This window comes from Melanotaenia boesemani, chromosome 22, assembly GCF_017639745.1.
Source record: "Melanotaenia boesemani isolate fMelBoe1 chromosome 22, fMelBoe1.pri, whole genome shotgun sequence".
In the NCBI taxonomy this organism is placed as follows: Eukaryota; Metazoa; Chordata; class Actinopteri; order Atheriniformes; family Melanotaeniidae; genus Melanotaenia; species Melanotaenia boesemani.
The window spans coordinates 15,647,613-15,667,020 of record NC_055703.1 but is presented as its reverse complement, the minus strand read 5'-3'; the positions used below and the strand labels follow the sequence as shown (position 1 = coordinate 15,667,020).

Below are 19,408 nucleotides of genomic sequence, written 5' to 3'. Positions count from 1 at the left end.
GTTGAAGCTGTTGTCTGTAGTTTTCAGTTTGTATTTGCATTTGTTAATTTTTATTTAAGTAAGGCAATCTTTTAAAAATCTGTGGGGATGAAGTAACCTCAACAAAATCATGGCATCCCTACATGGCACAGATTATGTAAAGCAATACCAGTTTGCATCATGTGGGCTGTGTTATTTAAGTGTGTTTTTTTTTTTTTATCATTGTTTTTATCTTTAAATCTTTAGTATAACATGCTGGGTGCTTTAGATTATCAATAACTAAAAGTTAAACATTTACACATTAACTTTGATCACATTGCAGTATTAATTAGATAACTGTAACAGGAAGGGGTTTTGCAGCTCTTTATAACCAGAGGCGAGTCCACGGATCTTGTGACACAGTAATCCAATTTACCTTTTAGCTACACACCAATGCATACCCACACACACTCCTCCAATCACCTGCTGACACACATACTCACACAGTCACACACATAGACAAAAACACTAAATGCAATAATAAATCTGAAAATATGTGCATTTTCTAGAAAGTTGTGAAGTCCTTCTTCCACTTTTAAGTGAGCTTCGACTGAAACGGCTTTTCAACTTTAATCATGCGTCATCTGTGGAACCATAGACGAAACATTAAAACAAAATATATTATTGGGTCATCACATGCTTCCAGCTTCAGAGCTTCTAAGGTTGTTTTTTTTTTTTTGGCTGATATTTTGAGTGAGTGTGTCTATTTTAAATTATTTTATTCATAATCTACTATTTGAGATTTTGCATAAAATAGAGCTTAGACAGCTCATTTGTCAGTGGACCAAGAGATCTTATTTTTTGTTATTTCTGTTGATTTAAATGAGAAAATGGGCTGTTGTGCTCTGCTGATTATAGTCATACTTATCAGTTTTTATATTAGTTATGAATTTCTTTGCAGACCAGTAATTAGTTTCTTTATTTTTATATTAATTTAAACAAATGAAAATGTCTCTTTATACTCACATCGTTCTCTCTGTCATCTCGCATCAGTGTACAATGGGGTCAGTGAGTACAGTACACTGTACAGTGGCTCTTTATGGTTATTTTCCTCTCTGTGTGGGTGGTGGGGGCGGAGGACAGATGTCAGTTTTTACAAGCTTCGTGCCCTGGAAAAACATAGTTCCAATACTCTATCCAAAACACTAATGAGAAGGAGGAAAAGAGGGACTCAATGGAGATCATGATGGTGTTGGCCATCGCGGGGGTGGTGGTTGGGGTGGGTTCATGATGGATGACAGAGGAAGGAACAGAGACGTCTGCCTCTCTGCATCCTCACCCCAACATGACCTGAAATGCCTCTGAGAAGAAATACAAGCGCATGCCTTCCTTTAGCATTCCTCTGGAAACTACATGAAGCCACAAAAAGAGGCAGATGAAAAGATAAAAACATGGACTCTAAAAAACCACCTGAGGCTGCGCATATTGCAGCTGTGTCAGTGGTTATAAATCCAGCATCTGATGAATTAATGAACCATGACACATACAAGAAGCCACACCAGTTCTATATAGTAATTGGTGTGTGTGTGGGAAAGTGAAATATTGTAACTGGGCCAGACCGAAGCAGATTTGATCTCAGTGTTAAACTAATTATTCAAAGCTTACACACCTACACCACTATCTAGAGTATAAACAGCACTTACAAAGTCATGAACTTAGAGCCAAAACACATAATAACGTCTCTAAATGCATGCCAAGACAGAAACTGGCTGGAAATAAATCGCTGTGTGTAAATGCATCATTTGGTCTTACTCTCATCTGTGTTCTGAATCACATTTCAGAGACGCAACACAAGGGAAGACTGTACTCTTATGTAATATTTTTTTCTTTTGCAGTTTATGTCATCCCCAGCCCCTCCACGTATTAACACACATCTTCTTTTCTTTTAATCATTTTTCTCTCTTTTCCACCCGTAATGTTGTACATGTGATGGGGACTGATGTGTCCCTGTATTAACGGGCAGCTAAAGAAAAGGCCGCTGTCTGAAGCCCAGGCCTGGATTAGGAGAGTGGGCTGAAAGGCGAGCACAAACAGTCAGTGTGAGGACAACCTTGAATGAGCTCCATTGTTCCCACATAAAACAGCTTAACAGTGTTCTTCATACTGTATGAATGAGCTACAACTCTCTTAACAGCATCTTCACTCTGGAAGCTCAAGAGATATGCTTTGTGAGTGTGTGTGTGTGTGTGTGTGTGTGGGTGTGTGTGTGTGTGAGACCGAAGATGGAGGACACAGCTGCTGCTTTCAGCCACAGATTTAAAAAATGAAGTCTGCTCTGGTTTATCAAAACTTATCTGGAGGGCGTGCAAACTGGAAGGAAAGAAAATAAATCTCAGCCAAAGCTAAAATATTACTAAACTTGGTCATATCTTGCATGCACCGAACCTCCTTGTCAAACTCATGGAGAAGCGTTTGTGGCCTTCTTTTGGATTCCCCAACTTCTTCCTGCAGTCTGAAGATATGCATGCAATGATAGTTGCTCATTACATGTGAATGTGAACATACAAAGGTGTCTGGATAAAGTGGGTGTGGCTAATAAATGGTTGGATGATTTTAATCATATCCAGTTGATCTGAAAATATTTCTTATGTACCCAAAAACAGATTTGTTGGGAAAGGTTATTAAGAGTATGCTGAAAAAGATTTTATATTAAAGAAACTAACAACAGTTAAGTGGAATCAGGAGTTTTAGAGACGCAGTATCCAATTAGGGAAAAAAGATTAGTGCTGAAGTTTAGAGCTAATTTTATTTAAAGTGCACACATTCTCTTCTCTTGCATGCACAGACACACATACACAAACATCATGAGTTTGATATTAACTGTGTCTTACGGAAGTGATCTTAAAGGTTGCTGATTTACATCAAATTTAATAATACAGAATAATCCCAAAGAGTTCAGATGTTCATCCAGTTAGAAATATTGCCCATAAACAGAGATATTCTGTTTCATTGGGGGCTCAGTAGATGCAGAAAAATTCTAAAAGACTGAGAAATTTCTGTCACTTAGGTAGATATTTTAGCTATGTCTCATTAGTTAAAGCAAGGTATTCTGAGTGTTTACTTAATCAGTGTCAACTTCCTGTTTCCAAATTACCCCTGTGTAAGCTGCCTTTTGGCCAAGAATCTTATACATTTTTAGCCTGATGTTTGAATCTTAGCCAAAAGCTCTTTACGTCATTTTTCCCCACACTAGCTAACCCCGTTGCCAGTACTTTCCAATGCACAGGAAACTGCTGTATTAGCAGCTTTCTTTCTGCTGCACTAATAATAAATTTTAACAGGAAAATGTCATTCTACAGTTCTTGCTAATCGGCCTTTAGCACATCCCACGCAAGGTCGAGGTGGAGAAACTCCAAACCAAAACTTGTTTTTTTATTGAACCTTTGAACTGTTTTCCCCCTCCCTTTTTTGTCTTTATTTTGACTTCCTTTGCTCTACCACTTTACTACTTTGTCACACATTAAAAGGACGTTTTTAATGTAAGGCCATAAAAGTAGTCAGTTAGGCTTGGAAAAACATCATGGTTAAGCATTAAAATACACAATAACATGTATTTAACTGATTAAATCTTTTCCTCTTTCTCATAGTGCCCTGGTTTTGCCACCAGATTTCCAACTTGAGAAACCCTGCACATTTAAAGTGATGCTTTGTGGTTGTTTTTTGTTTTTTGCACCGATGCAGCAAGGTCCTGACCAAGCATGTGTATCGGATAAGTTAGGAGTCAGTTTAGTTGTTTAGTAGTTTCAGTCAAGCAGCAGAGAAACAGTAGTAAACAATTACAAAATACCCCCAATCTTTTCCTTCATGCTGTCTGATCATGCCTAAATGTGTGTTTGGTTTTGCAGGTGAATCCACATATCTGGATGACCGTGGACCCCCTGCTCCAAGAGTAAGTCATTCCTTCTATCTTCCCATGCATTTTTTTGTCCCTTCATTTCTTTCCCAAACTGCCTGTCTCTGATGTGTTACCCTGCAATCCAAGTTGGTCAAGTACAGCCAGGATAAGGGTTAGGTCTGTATGAGGGAGCTTCGTGCAAACTCACTCTAAATACCAGCAAGACCTGGCTTCAGTGCTACAGTAATGCTTTGAACACGCTCTCTCACACACATACAGCACTGACACAGGGGCCTTGTATCCATCCAGCTGCATGTCTCCTCTCTGCTGCCTCTTTCTCTGCTTGCCAACCACTTTCATCCTCCGTCTGCCCCTTTGTTTATTATCACCCTCTTTAATCAGTCACTTCATTTTCACCTCATTGCTTTTCTGTTTAATCTGTTTAAGTCCCTTTCTTAGAGTTGATTGATGAGGTGATGTAAGTTTTTATTACAGTGTAAGTTTAATTTGTATTATATTGCAAACCTGAGACTTATTTATTTTATTATTTTTATTTATTTATTTATTTTTTTGGTAATAAGGTTTATTTGTGGCTTAAGAGAGCAGCTGTATTTTTAATACTCCATCAGGCCACATCTGGGTTTTGATTGTCAATTAGTATGTGAAATTTGTTGTGACCACTCAGACAAACCAGGCAGCCACAATGCTTATTTCATACAGCAACATTCATCAGCCCCATATTATTTATATGAAATAAACTGTAGCTAGAACCCAGAGGAGATGTTGTTTCTTTTTATCTTTCAGAACTCAGTACTATCTAAAATTAAGCCTTTTTTCATGCAGGAAAGGTTCTTGCGAGTTTGTATTATTCTGCTAGGTCTATAAACTGCAAATGCTGAATTAATTCTAGGCTCATATCCAGTTACATTTAATGAATGGAAATCATTCCTTTATGAATCAAACTGTTTTCATATCTTTCTTTTGGAGTTGGAGTTGAGTCTGTAATGTCCCAAGGCATTGATATTACGCATATTTACATGATCATGCAGAGGCTCATCTATCATATCGTCTAGAAAAAGTGGGATTTTAATGGAACAGAATGTCTTCAGAAGCAGAAAGGACTGATGATGATTGACTTCATTCTTGCTCTGTTTTATAGTAAATAAAGCCTTGTTTGTTACTGTATATCTGTAACAGCATTACAAATATAACTGTGCTCATCATCACTCTGAGCAGATGCAAGCGTTGAAACATTCATCTGGATCTTGTTATCTAGACTTTTTTTTTCGTTTTGGCCCAGTTTATCTGTCTGGCTACATGCAGAATCAGCTGCTGGCAAGTAGTATTTCATATATTCTGCAATGTGTGACTTATGTTATATAGATAAAAACAAGTACTACATGTACCTTTAAAAATCTATTCTGTTTTGTAGTGTTTATTAGTGTTTATCATCCCAAAAATGGGTGGCTTTATAATGTTCTAAAATTAGGTAGTTCAATGGCTGCGTTGTAAAACAAACTGCTACTTAGCTTGTGAAATGTGAACTCTGGGACTTTATATCCAAAAACCTTAATGACTAGCATCAAGTGTTTGGTTTGCTATGTCTTTATAAACTGATGCAAGAAGATTAGATATGCAAAACTGGGCTAATTTTGTCTAGTTCAAATAAAAAAGTTCAAGATTTTAATGTTAAAATTTTGAAGCAATAAACAAACAAACAAATTATCAAGTTATTTAAAAATGATTTGATCTTTTGTGAAACCATGATCATTTAATCATGTGATTAATATTATCAATCAAACATTAATTTCTGTAAAATCAGACAGTATTTATCCTACCTCATGCTCAGGGAGGATAGATAGATGTGAGTCTGTATGATTTGAACATACAGACTCAGTAATGACTTTAAAGCTGCACATACAGCCTCCAGATGCACAAACTAGATTGACAGTTGTTGTAATTTAGTTGCAAACTTTGACTGATTCCATACCATCTGTCATCTCATCTCCCACACAGACTCTGCTAATGCCATGTTGATGGCAAGCAGCATGTCAACCACATCTCTCATTATCTTTTTGTTGACATGCCCCTCTTGGCACTGATCTACAGTCCCAGCAGTGGTCTGACATCCTACACAGCATGTGTGCTCAGAAGGCTGCGGTTCTGGCAAATGAAGGGAAAGATTAGAAATCGAGCTGAAAACTTAACGTAAATGAGAGCCTATAGAAAAACCACCCTTCTCCCAAAATAATGTTATGAGAGTTTATGTGCATGGAAGCATGACTGGAATGTCCTTTACATTTTTATGCATCTCTTAAATGTGTATCTATCACTTTACACATTTTCCTAACTTTTTTTTTTAAACATCAAACAACGTGCATTTAAACTGCAGTTTCTGCAGTTATTGTTAGAGAAACAGTTCCATCTGATGAGTTTTTGTCTGATTTCCAATTTTTAGACTACTTTTGGACCAATTTATCTTGATTCACTTATGCATAGTTAGAGAGAAATTCTGCACTGCTACAGAGAGACTCCCCTCTCATCCTCCACTCATTAATGACAGGAAATGCTTGTAATCTTATTTCTTCCTCAACTGAAACATAAACAAGTTGTTCTCCCCTCGACACAAGATGAGAAGTTTACAGTAGACAACACTGAACTCAAATCAGGGTGGGCTAAAATCAGTAAAGTATTATTTATGATCAGGTAAGCAGAAGAAAGCAGCTGGTGTTGCTTTACAGAAACGGCTGCAGGATGATGGATGAATGTGTGTGCGGTGGTCATGATATGTGGGTCACCAACACATGTTCTTATACTGAACTAATGTTACATCTTAAGATGTCTCAAAACACCATAACGCCTTTAGAGGTTTGGGTGTAAATGTGTGGGCAGGGTTCTGGAAAAGCTAGTGAGAAAGTCCTCTCTTCAAAGTCAGCTTAAAGTTGGCTCCCTGCAAATACCACAACACAAGTCAGATTATGCATCCACATTACATGCAAAATTGAAAACAGCCTTTCTCTAGAACATATTTTTGTACTTTATGACTACATGAATCTGTTGTTAACAGAATCTCTTTACTTTTGGACTCTGTAGACATTTTTCACAGCATGTATCAGAAAACTAAGCTCAACAGAATGGGGAGAATAGCACAAACTGAAAGATCGCCCTTTTGTGCAGTCAGTGCCGGCGGGAGATTTGGTCTTTTGATAGCATCTCTGGTGTTCTTCCAGTGTTATTCAGCAGCAGTCTGTTAGATGTGTGACACAACCATTTGTCATGATATCAGCAGGGAATGATGTCCAGCAAACACTGCACATATTTCACCCGCCTCATTATTGTGACAAGCTGAGATGTCTGCGGTTATTTGGCGAACACTGAGGAATGTTGGACTCCTGTCCAAGAAAACCATTTCCTATCTGCTAGAAAATTTTTCCCAAAAAAGATGTAGCTGCTGCTTTTGATAATACTTTGATCTGTTAGAAACCCCGGCGTGTGTGTATGACCTGTTATGTTGCTTTGATTTCTAGCATGCAACACAAGCTGTAGCCTGCCTGTAGACAAAACTTTGTGAACTTGCAAAAACTTAAAGCTGTCAGTGTTCACTGTAACCATTCACTTTTATTTTTATATTTGTTTTTTGCTTCTAAAGCCGACTGAAAGATTTTTTTAAAAAGCCCATTGAGAACTTAACCCACCCTTCTGTTATTTTAGTTTAAATATTTTCTACTGATATTCAAAATCATTAGAAGTACAGTAATCTAACATTCCATTAGACTTCAAAGAAAGAAGCAAGCCAATGTAGTTCCGAGTCTAAAGGGACATAAATGCTCATTTTATTGTTATTTTTTGTATTTATTATTTTCCATGCACATCCTCCTGTAATTAGGGAGCTCATATTTTATTTGTGCCATATTGGTTCCATCGCTCATCAAGTTCAGGTTTATGAAAAAAGAGGGATTATTACAGTAACTGCATGTCATCTGATAAGTATCTATGCCGTCATTTCATTTCTTCTTTCTCCTTGACTTGGTTAATATCCATAGGTTTGTGACTTTTCTGTGACGTTCTACTTGACTCTGGCGCACATTTACAGAGGATATTGTGACTGAATCTTTGCTTGGGTTGGCCTGCTGCTTTTGGCAGACACAGAAAAATGTAAGACAGTGTGTGAGGCCACGCTGAGCTTTGTGGGGTGGTGTGGAGATTGCACCAGATTTGAAGAGCACTGGTATTAACAAGGGCGCAATCAGTTTCTGTTACTGTGGTGTGAGAAGCAGGCTGATGAGTGTTAATCCATCCAGTATGACCACAGTATTACTACCAGTAACTTGACTGACTGGTCTCACCATGATTGCATCACAGATTTACTGGAAAGCTTAATTTCTGTTAAAGATAAAGGCTTCTATGGCAACATGAAAGGTCTTCTCTGTATTTGTTTGAGGTAATTCTGTCACTTTTACCTTCATACAAAGTTGTCCAGATCTTTTGTCCTCCCTCTTGTTCTGTCGCTATAATTACTAAATCTGGTCTCCATTTTCTGTCACTCCTGTTCATGATTAATTTCCTTGATTAGCCCTTTATTCATCACAGGCTGTTTGTGTAAACCTCATGGGCCCTGAGGAATAATTGCTGAATTAGTGCATTTTTGTCATCCTAGACCTAAAATGACCCTCATGTGTGATACACTTGGAAGCCCCAACTTCCTCTCTCTTCCCAGTAGAAATAGCAAGTCTGACTCTTTTTTTTTCCCCCATTTTATTTTTGAGTTTCTGAATCATGGATGTGCTGCTTCTATAATTGGTGAGTCATGAGGTGTGTACGTGCTTGTTGTAGCTTGTGTGCGGTAAAATGCTAATAGTTAGTGTCAGCATGCTTTGCAGCACAATTTTTGATTCAGTTCAGTGGAAAAATGAGTAAATGAAGAAAGGAGATGAAAGCATGTGTGACCCTGCTCAGGCTTTGTGGGTTTTCTAGCTGAAAGGCTGTGTAGATGTTAGGTCAATTGAGTCCCCCTCAATTGAAGACAAGAGAATGCATACAGGGTTTGATAAATGTCCTCTTTTTTCACCTTGTTTTCTCATCTTTGAATGACATTTCAAACATTTTCCCACACCTTGTTTTTCCTACATCTCTCCTACTGTACATAAGTACTAGGGAAGTGACTAATCAGTGAATCAGTTAGTTGAAATAAAGCACAAAGTTGACAGCTTTTTTAAAAAGTCAGTTATGTCTCATTGCGCAGGGACATGGTGTTGTTGACAGCCAGACGGACGATTACTCAACAGCAAGGCTACAGGAAAGAACATCTGTTGAGGTTTTTGGACATGAAGCTGGTTTGTGACTGGTTCGATGTAAATGGATATGGATGGCTGGACACCGCTATCTAGTAAGGGGGGAAATACAGTTAGGAAGAGGGCGGTCCAAGTAATTAGAGGTACCTGTAGGACATCAGCTCAGATGAAGGAATCATAATGGGAGTAAAAAGATGGTGAGGGAAGAAGTTAAAATAATCATTAACTTTAGGAAGGAGGATGAACATATTACACCCAATAGCCTTATCGAAGGAGGTGAAAGTTGGGAAGGTGGAAATGACTAAACTAACTATTTTTACAACCCATATAAAAGATTGTCAGTTGAACCGATTATGGTTCGATCATGGTGGGATGACAAGGTGATATGGTGTGGTGACTTCAATGCCTATAGTAATCTATGAGATAATGATGGACTAGTTATTGAATAATTAAAAATTGTTGTACCTATATCTAAACTGGAAAAAGACTGCATTAGTCCAAGGAATTATAGACCAATTACCTTAACATCCAATATTTGCAAACTTATGGAGAAAATGATAACTGAAAGGTTGATTTAATATAATGAAAGCAGAGGATACTTGGTTAATTATCAGAGTGGATTTGGGAAAGAAAAATACTATGAACCGAGTATTGTGTCTACAGCAGGAAGTTAAGAAACTCAGGCTACCAGTACCATGCTGTATTTTTTTTCATTAATTAATTAATTTATTTATTTATTTTTACATATAAAAGACTTATGATTTGATGTGGAGGGAAGGACTACTGATACAACTTAAGAAAATTGGAATATGTGGGAGGCTCCATCACTGACTGAAGGATTTTCTAATTCGGTAAGAAGGCGAAGCAATGTGCAAAGCAACAAAACGTTGATATGGTGGTAAAGTATGGTAAGATGGAAGCATGTAGTATTATTATGAATAGAATAAAGGAACAATGGCAATAGTGATGGGATGAAGAGAAAAAAGGATGATGGTTGTACTGAGCAAACAATAGTGGGAGGAGGGCAGTAGGAAAAAAGACAACAGGGTAATATTTAGGATAAGGTTGGGACATACTGGATTAAATAGTATTCTTTATTTAATGGGTAAGCATGACAAAAGTAAATGTGTAAATTTTATAATGAAGATGAAACCATACATGGTCTAATGAAGTGTAAAAAATATAAGGCAAAAATGAGGGAGATGGACAAAAGATCTAGATCAATAAAAGTCTAATACATTTATCAATCTGCTTGACTTTTGCTTCATGTGTCTGTGTGTTTGCAGGTGCTGCCGTTCCCCAGCCAGGTGGTTTATAACCGTGTAGGGAAGTGTGGCAGCCGGACGGTGGTCATCTTACTCAGGTTACTGGCTGAGAAACATCAGTTCAACTTAGTCTCCTCGGACATCCACAATAAAACACGTCTCACCAAACATGAACAGGTAAAAAACAAAGCAAAACACGATGTAAACATTATATAAAGATGCAAAGGTGGTACCTTTTATTTTATCTTTTAATATACAGTATAAACCTGCAGAAGAACCCTCATAAAATAATTTCATTGCAAGCCACTAAAAAGGAAAGTCAACAATTTGAAGGCGTCAGTTGGAAATTACCAACAATAACTTAACAGGATTACCTGAAGCCTAGCCTAATTTAACGTTTCATTAAGGTTTTTTTTTTTTTTTTGTATTGTTTTTTAAGTCATGCTGCTAACATTTAGGAAATGTTATTCTATGTGCGGGTCTGTGGTTTTCAGGTCTTATAACTAAAACAACTCATTAATGAAATGCAAATTAAATTAAATTAAATTAAATTGAATGAATGAATGAATGAATCAATCAATCAATCAATCAATCAATCAATGAATCAATGAATGAAAGAAATTAAATTAAATAGAAGAAGATACTGGGTGATGGCTGCTGGTAGGAATGATCTCTGGTACCTCTCTGTCATTCATTGGACTTGATGAAGCCTGACACTGAGCCCACTCTGATGCTCCTTCACTGCTTTGTGGAGGATGTCAGGAATCTTCCACTATTTTCAGCAGCTTGTGCAGCATTCTTTTCTGGACACTCAGTTCAGCAGCTCCAGAGTTATCCCGAGCACAGAACCAGCCTTCTTGATCAGTTTGTTTTAATCTCTTTAGGTCTCTGGCTCTGATGCTGCCGCCCTAACAGATGGCTGCAAAAATTATTGCACTTTTCACAACAGACTAACAGAAGATATGCAACATCTTGGTGAAGACATTGAATAATCTTAGTTGAACTAAGCTAAACTTAGCTCTGTTGTCTAGCTGAACTCTGAGCTATTCCTCCACTACCTCCACCTCTTCTTGCACGATGTAATCTGCGTTTTGTTTTCTCCTCTTCTTCCTGAAGTCAGCAATCATCTCTTTTGTTTGTGTTCAAGATGAAGTGATTATTTTCACATCATCTCACAAACTGACTGATCAGTTCTTTGTACTCAGCTTCTTGTTTATCACTGATACACCCCACAACGGAGAGTTGTTATTAGAGCCGTCAACTGAATATTTCTGCAGATGACAGGTATCAGGGTTGTATTGGAAGTGTGAGGTAGCCATTCATAGCTGACATGTTATAAATGCAGCCATCTTTACTTCTGCTTGCAAACCTTTTGTGCACCGATGACAAAGCTATTGCTGCAGCCAAGTACACAATTTGAGAAAAAAATAATAGGACAAAATACTTTCAGAAATTCCGAATAAGACAGCAATTAAAAAGAGGAGAGCCACTGTAAACCAGCGTAAAAAGATGGCGGGTACAACCAAAATGCCAATTTCTCCCACAATTCTGTGTGTTGATTATGTTGGTGCGGTCTTCTCTCACAGTCTTAAAGCAGTATACAGACACTTTAGAGTCCAGGATGTGTTCGTGCATCTATGTCTCAGTGAAACACATAATACTGCATTCCCTGTATTCTTTTTGAGACCTTATTAACACTTGGAGCTCATCCCTTTTGTTAGCTAGTGATTGTACGTTACCCATCAGAACGGTTGGAAGAAATGTTTTGAATTTCTACCATTTTTCTCTCTGCCTTGCTCCTGCCCTGCTCCTGCCCTGCATCCTCTTTGCTTCTTTTATAACTCCTTTAGTATTTGGTGTGTTATTTTGCTGATTATCTTGGTTTTGGAGAGCTTAATCAGTTGATCTTGCTGGTAAACAACTGCACTGTTGCCATCAAAACACATCATAACAAGTCTTTAAAAAGTACACAGAGAAATCACTTGAGCAGCACAGCCTCCGAACCAGAATGAAAAAAAATAAAAAAATAACTTGATGGTGATTGACTTGGAAAAAAAATGGATTGTAAGTCAGAATGAAAAAGATGTGGTCGAACCTACTACGGTTTGCTGCCACCATGCGGTTCACTCTAGAGTAAAAGTCACTGATGCATTCGTTATTAAATGTTTCATGTCCCCTTTAAGTTCAGCCAAGGTTATGTCACTTTCATGTATACATATCAAGCATTTTACACTGTATGTGGAAACAAAACTTCACTGAACTGTTTTATGCATACAACTGTCAACATCTGGAAGAGCACCTGCTGCCATTTAAAATCCCATAGCATTTTAAGACACTAGTACAGGCAAAAGTCAGTAGGATCAGCCTATTTAAATGCTGCTGAAGCTTGAAAAAAATGCAACTGGAACACTAACATTATCATTATCATATGTGTGTTTTATTTACATGAAATCTGAAAAATACCTTATGGAAATAAAGGATTTTTTATGTGTTTTACTGTAAGATGTCTTAAAACTTTAGTTCCAGCTGTGGATCTATCTTACATAAATCCATTTTAACCACATCATCTGTGCTTCATTGCTACTGAGCAGCTGCCAGTGGTACAAGGAGGTTTTTCTGTGTAAAGAAAAATGCATGAAAATGCATGAATGGAAGGGGAATTACCCCGAAATGAACAGTGATTTACAGTTAAACTTTTTTGGGTTTCTTAAGAATAATGCTTCATCCACACCCTCAGTCATGTCAATGATTTCCTAGTAATGATTCAACCTATGGGGCCAACGGCATTTGAAAGCAGCTTAATCATGTATTTCTGTGGAACTGTTGCAGCAGTGACTCACATCCTCTTATGATGTTACTGGTTGTCTCCTTTAGGAAGAGGTTAACCACTTGTGAATGGTCAGGCATTTCTAAATGTGTATTGCCATTACTGACCGATTTGATGTAAATGGTGAGCCAATATTGAAATAGTGACTTGTCTATTCATGTGTTAGACTGTGAATGCTGGCTGCACACTCAGTGGCTGCACACCATCAGCCTCATTATGTCTCTGGACATTAAACATCTCTGTGAATAGTCCAAGCCAAAAGAGTGTGTACATACCAGAGTCTAAGCTAGGTGGCAGGGAGTTTGACTCAGTAAAATGTGCCTCCTTCTTTGTGTGTTTGTTTGCCTGTGTACTTCAGTGCATGTTGACTTATGCAGATGCAGACTCAGTTTAGACATGCTGGTCTCATCAGTTGTGGTTCTGGCTTGGCATTGCTGGTTTTAGACGCTTTTCCTCCTTGCTCTCCCAGTAGTGTGTTAATGGTTTTCCCAAGGTCAGTGACTTGTGTGTGGGTTACCAAAATGTGAGGATGGCTTGTTTGTCAGGAACTTTACAAAACTTAACTTGAAGTATAATATGTGTCTTTCCTTATCTGTACTTGGAGAGCAAGAGAAGAAAATAAAGAAGAAAAAAAAGCATGATTAAAAACCCAAATAAAGAAAACAGCTCTTGTGTATTTGTATTAATGCAGAGTCTTGCTTGCTCCTTTTGACAAGAATATTAACTAGTAGATTTATGCTCAGCAGCTACAACCAGGCACAGATCCCCAGTGCAGCGTTTAACCTCCAGTCACTTGAAGATAATTGACTTAAACAGGACATCACATGGCAGGATGTCACATTGCTGGCCAGCTGTTATTTTTGTGACTCCAACTCTAATTACATATTTAAACATAAAACTCTGGCAAGGTACATATTGATATATTCAAACAGATCCCTTTTAGAACCCTCTGATTGTTATAGTTTATGTTTAACTTTCATTATAAGATGTTTAGGTGAGCTGTGCTAGGTCGCGCTCAGGACAGTAGTCAAAGCCTTCTGTGGTTCTGGCCCCTCCTTATTCCGCTGATGAGCCCTGTGAAGACACCACTGGGGATGAAGGAGGAGGGGGTGATGCAGGTATGCCTGGAATCCTCCACTTTCTCCCTGTAGCTTTCCCTGCTAAATGAGAGGGTGTCTGGCCAGACAGACAGACAGAGGGGGTGGGTTAGCAAACACACACACATCAACTCACCAAATGTGCCAAAAGCATTCTGCTTATGCACATCAACCAATGTGGGGGGAGGGCACATCAGAAGAACATTTAAAACCTTTTGTTTCCCTCTTTGAAGAAGACTGAAATATGGGGAAAAGTACTGTTGAGTGATGAAATGTATTTTGCAGTCCTAATGAAACCTTTAAATTAACCGTTTTATAGAAGAAGAGACCCATAGAGACTGGAAGTAGAGCGAGTGGAAATGTACTGAGTTTATAGAGAAGAGGGAGGGTGCGAAGCCCAAATCTGACTGGGGCCTTAGATTAACTGGTTTGTGTACATAAATAAGTATACATATTGCTGTTGCAATCCAAATACTGTTGCTATGACATAACAGATGCCCATAAATAGTTTATAAGTGCAGGACATTAAAACAAGTTCCTCATTGCCTTTTCATCTGTCAGGTTTTTATATAGAGGCTGTAACATGAGGTAGAATAAAATTAAATAAGTGGAAGGAAACTGGCTTTGGGATTCTTCACAACATAAATAGAAAATAAAAGGAAACCCACTTAACAGGGTTAGACAGAAAAATGAAAAAATTAATCTCCAGGCCATACTTGTCAGTTTGTATAAAGAAAACTTACTTCTTCAGACTTAAAGAAGTTAATTCAATCGATGCATGGTGTCCTCACATTCAGCTGTTGGTGCCCCTTTTCTCTGAAATAACCACGTTTGTTCTGACTTGGAGCTTGTAGATTGTTCCAGAGGAATGCTTCATTGAGTGTTGTAGCTCATTGACTTAGCACATCCTGCTGCTCTCCAGATTTTCATCTGCTAAGATGCCAAGATGAATTTTTCATTTAACCAGGAAAAACATCCAGTCACATTAAGTTAATTAGCCTGCCCCCACCCCCAAACACACACACACACACACACACACACACACACACACACACACACACACGCACACACACTCTCGCTTAAACATCTTTGCATATAAAATAGTGTGTTTGTAATTTCTATAGCTTAAACACAAACAAACATAGTCAGATTTCTAGTCATGAAGTAAAAAAAAAAACTTTATCTAAATAATCAAATGAAGTAAAGTCTGTTTTTGTTTTTGTACATAAATAATCCAATATTAGACATCTGTAAATAAAGGGACAAATATTGTTAAAAAAAAAAAAACAACTGTTGCATTGGTATGAAGTCAGTCTGCATTGTTCCAGTCATCATGCATCATGATTATGACCCTTTGTTTATCTTTCAGCTTGTAATATCTTGCATGGACTGTTAAAACAGCTGAGTCATGAAATTGGTGGACTTTATAGATTATTATTCTATTATCGTCTCGTTAAAGCCTTTTTTTGTTTTCCTATTTGTACAATTTATAGAACACCACTTCATCCTATGTCTATGGGATGCTGCAGCTACCTATCCTACACCATCACTTGAGAACAGAATTATGTTAAATTTGTCATTCTAAAAAATGTAGTAGTTTAACTTTGAGAGACCTGAAGTGACTTTTCTACAGTACAAGTATTCCTATCGCAGCTTTTGTTAAACCCTCCCTTTCAATCTTCTTATTGTGTTTCCAGCTTTTTTTTCTTGTTTTGCTGGATAACAGAGGGTGAGGTTAATCCATTACATCTTACTTTTCCCTGTTCTTGCTTTTGTTTCCAGTATGGCCTGGCCATGAACTGTTCCTTCCTATCACCACCTCTTACCTCTCGCCAAAACTTTTACACTGTATATTCCTGAAGGCTGATGGGACAAAGTGTTCACTCAACTTTAAATGTGAGTTTGTATTAGTAATACCTCCTCCTTTGGCGAGGGATGGTGTCCTCTTATAAGCAATATAAACATGATCACTGGTTGAGAGGTCTGCAACATGTACCACAGAATGTTGGAAAGAGGGATATATTTTCTCACTGGCAGAGGAAAAATAAAAGGGAGTGACACCTCAATAGTCCAAAAAAATGATTTATTATTAATTGGAAAGAAACAAAGGAGGCAGTCAAACAGAGAAAAGAAATGGGCTATATAGGACATTTCAGACTCATTACATCTAGCACTGACTAACTTCTAGGCTTGTTCGTTGACTCGTTGGTTTTATTCTTGGCTTAATCAGTATCACCTGGTAGAAACTGACTCCCTAAATATCTAGTCATTTTGTGAAATGCTGAATTAATTAAAAAGTTTAAGATGAATGTTAAAGGTGTGAAGCAAAAACAATCTGTGGGGCTTAAGTATAATGAAGTAAGACAGTTTGGTATTATAAAAGAGCTCTTCAGTCTCACATTTAACAGTCCATCCATTATCGGTCAAAGTCAAAACTGTCTGGCAAATATCCCTTTACTCTTTTTTCTATTCATTTTTAATAAAACATAGTCAATTCCCCAACTGGGGAAGAATCAGAACTTGTCTCATACATCATTTTACATTATGTTACTTTGGAAAAATTTCAGTTGGAATGATTTTGCATTTAGATTTAGTTGCAGTCAAATTTCAGGCAAAGGATCTGGACTCTATATGGCATTGCTATGATATCACTCCATGTTTATTTTGGCTGTTAGCTCGTGTGCTCTCAAACACGGAAGCCATGTCGGAAGATTTCTTTTCCTGCAGAAGATTACAAAAGAAAGCTTTCCTGTAATTAAAACTGCAGAAACAAGATAACTGGTATTGAATGAAAAAAGAAAAGGACGAGATTAATTTGATGTGAAGATTTCTCAGATTGTATCAAGATGATCAACAGTGACTAAATTTATGATCAAACTTACTTCGTAAATATTGCTTCTATTTTTATTTAAATTATTCAGCCTGGTATTTGTTAATCTGTAATAAGATTATTAGATTTTGTTTAGAGATGTTCCGATACCATTTTTCCCACCCGATACCGATTCCGATACTTGTGCTGTGGGTATCAGCCGATACCGAGTACCGATTCCACTATGTTGTTAAAAAAATATATTAAACAAAGTCAATTTACTTTTTGAATTTATTTCTAAATAGTACAACATAAAAACTGTTGCAGGACAGCTACTAAATAAATTCTAAGAATAATTATAAAGTAAAAATGAAGCTACTTTTTTAAAATAAAAAGGCATTTAAATAGAACAGTAGCCGATAAAATAAACAGAATTGCGACAGCAGCTTAAATAAATCTAAAAATAATTTAAACATAGTGTATCCACAATATTTTTAAATAAAACAGGAATTTAAATATAAAAAATAAAAAATTAGCAGTGCAACAACTTCAATAAACCTAAATATAATTAAAAAAAAAATCAGTGCAGCCATAATATCTTTTAAAATACAACATTTCAACAGAACTGTATAAAAAAAAGTAACCAACTTAAATGATCCCTTTAAAAGATTGTTGCTGCACTATGGAGTAAAGATTCAGAAAATACAAACCAAAGGAGTAGCAGCTACACAGTAAATAAAAAATACTTTAACACAAGTTTGCTACACATTGCAGTAGCAGTTCAGCAATTTAGTATTCTTATAATTTCAGGAGCAAAGGCAGATTTTTCTTCAAGAAGATGAGCATTTCTGCCCTCTCTCCTCCTAGTCTGTTCCTTTTTGCATCAACAATGTTGGATGCTGCACTGAACAGTCTCTCACTGTCAACACTGGTACAAGGAGCACAGAGAAACTTTGCAGCAGTGGCAGCCATAGTGGGAAACCGAATTTGGTTGACTCCCCAGTAGAGGAATGGGCTGTCTGAGCGGGGGACTGTTTGCTCAGTCAAATATGACTGTATTTGAACCTGTGTACTTGTGCTACTTGCCCCACGATCCTCATCGTGCTCCTGCAGGATTTCCTCAAACAGGCCTTTCAAACTGCTCTTTCTGCTGCTGCCACTGTCTGGCTGTGCTTCCATTCGTGGGGCTTTGTGGGGGTTGCCTGGTGCTGCCTCTGCTCCCTCAGATGCAGTCCTGCTGTTCAGGAATGCCTCCATCTTCTCCACCTCTCGGGTCAGAGCATCCTTGGCATGCTTGATGCTGTCTGCACTTGTGAAGTATCTGAAACAATAATGAAAAATAAAAATAATTAATAAATAATAAATAATAATAAAAGTGTAAAATAGTAGCTTTAACAGCTTTAACAGCTTGTAGCATATTACTGCAATAGTAATCAATAATGTAAAATGCAGTTAATCAAAACCCCATTTCAAAATTAGTCATAATGTAGATATTTAATTTTAAAAAAAACTTACACATACCTGTCTTTGAATCGAGGGTCTAAAAGAGTGGCGACTGCATACAAGGGCTCACTTTCGACGGTCTTGAATCTTTTCTGGACAGCTTCAAGAAGGGTTGTTTTCATGGTCTTTATACCCATGTCGCCCTCGTTCTCCCGAGCTAGCAGGCGCTTTAGCACTGTTACCGAGGGGATTACTTCAGCTGCAGATGAGGTGGAGGAGCTCATCTGTCTTGTCAGCTCTTCAAATGGTGCCAGAACAGTGATTGTTTTCTCCAGTAAAGCCCACTGGTTAGCAGTAAGGGTCACTGGCAGGTCGTGGTCGGCTCCATATGCAGAAATTGTCCGTTTCTGCTCCAGTATGCTCTCGACCATGTAGTACGTACTGTTCCACCTTGTTGATACGTCTTGGTGCAGACGTTTGATGGGCATTTGGAAATCTTTTTGAAGATCCTCAAGGCGTGTAGTAGCCAGTGGCGAGTGTTTGAAGTGCGCGATTATCTTTCTTGCATTTGCCAGTGCATCACTCACACTTCTCTGTGACAACAGCCCTTCGTGCACCACCAGTTGAAGAGTGTGTGCGAAGCATCCCAAACTCGGTACATCCATCTCGTCCATGGCTTTCTTCATGTTGCTCGCGTTGTCGCGCAGAACAACATGGACGTGGGACTTGGGAATTTTCCACTCAGCTAGCATCCGCTCAATTGCTTCAGCAATTAATGTGCCTGTATGTGACCCTCGGAACTCCATGGCATGAAGCACCGCAC

At 37.8% G+C, this 19,408-nt stretch overlaps 1 protein-coding gene across 2 annotated transcripts in view; it reads left to right on the top strand.

The window, feature by feature from the left end:
- Positions 1-19,408, top strand: part of usta (uronyl 2-sulfotransferase a) — a 59,790-nt gene that overhangs the window by 28,792 nt on the left and 11,590 nt on the right. For both annotated transcript variants that reach the window (XM_041975763.1, XM_041975764.1), the window contains 2 exons: positions 3,864-3,907; positions 10,431-10,586. In XM_041975763.1, coding sequence (XP_041831697.1) covers positions 3,864-3,907; positions 10,431-10,586 — 200 coding nt within the window. The remainder of the gene's footprint in view (positions 1-3,863; positions 3,908-10,430; positions 10,587-19,408) is intronic.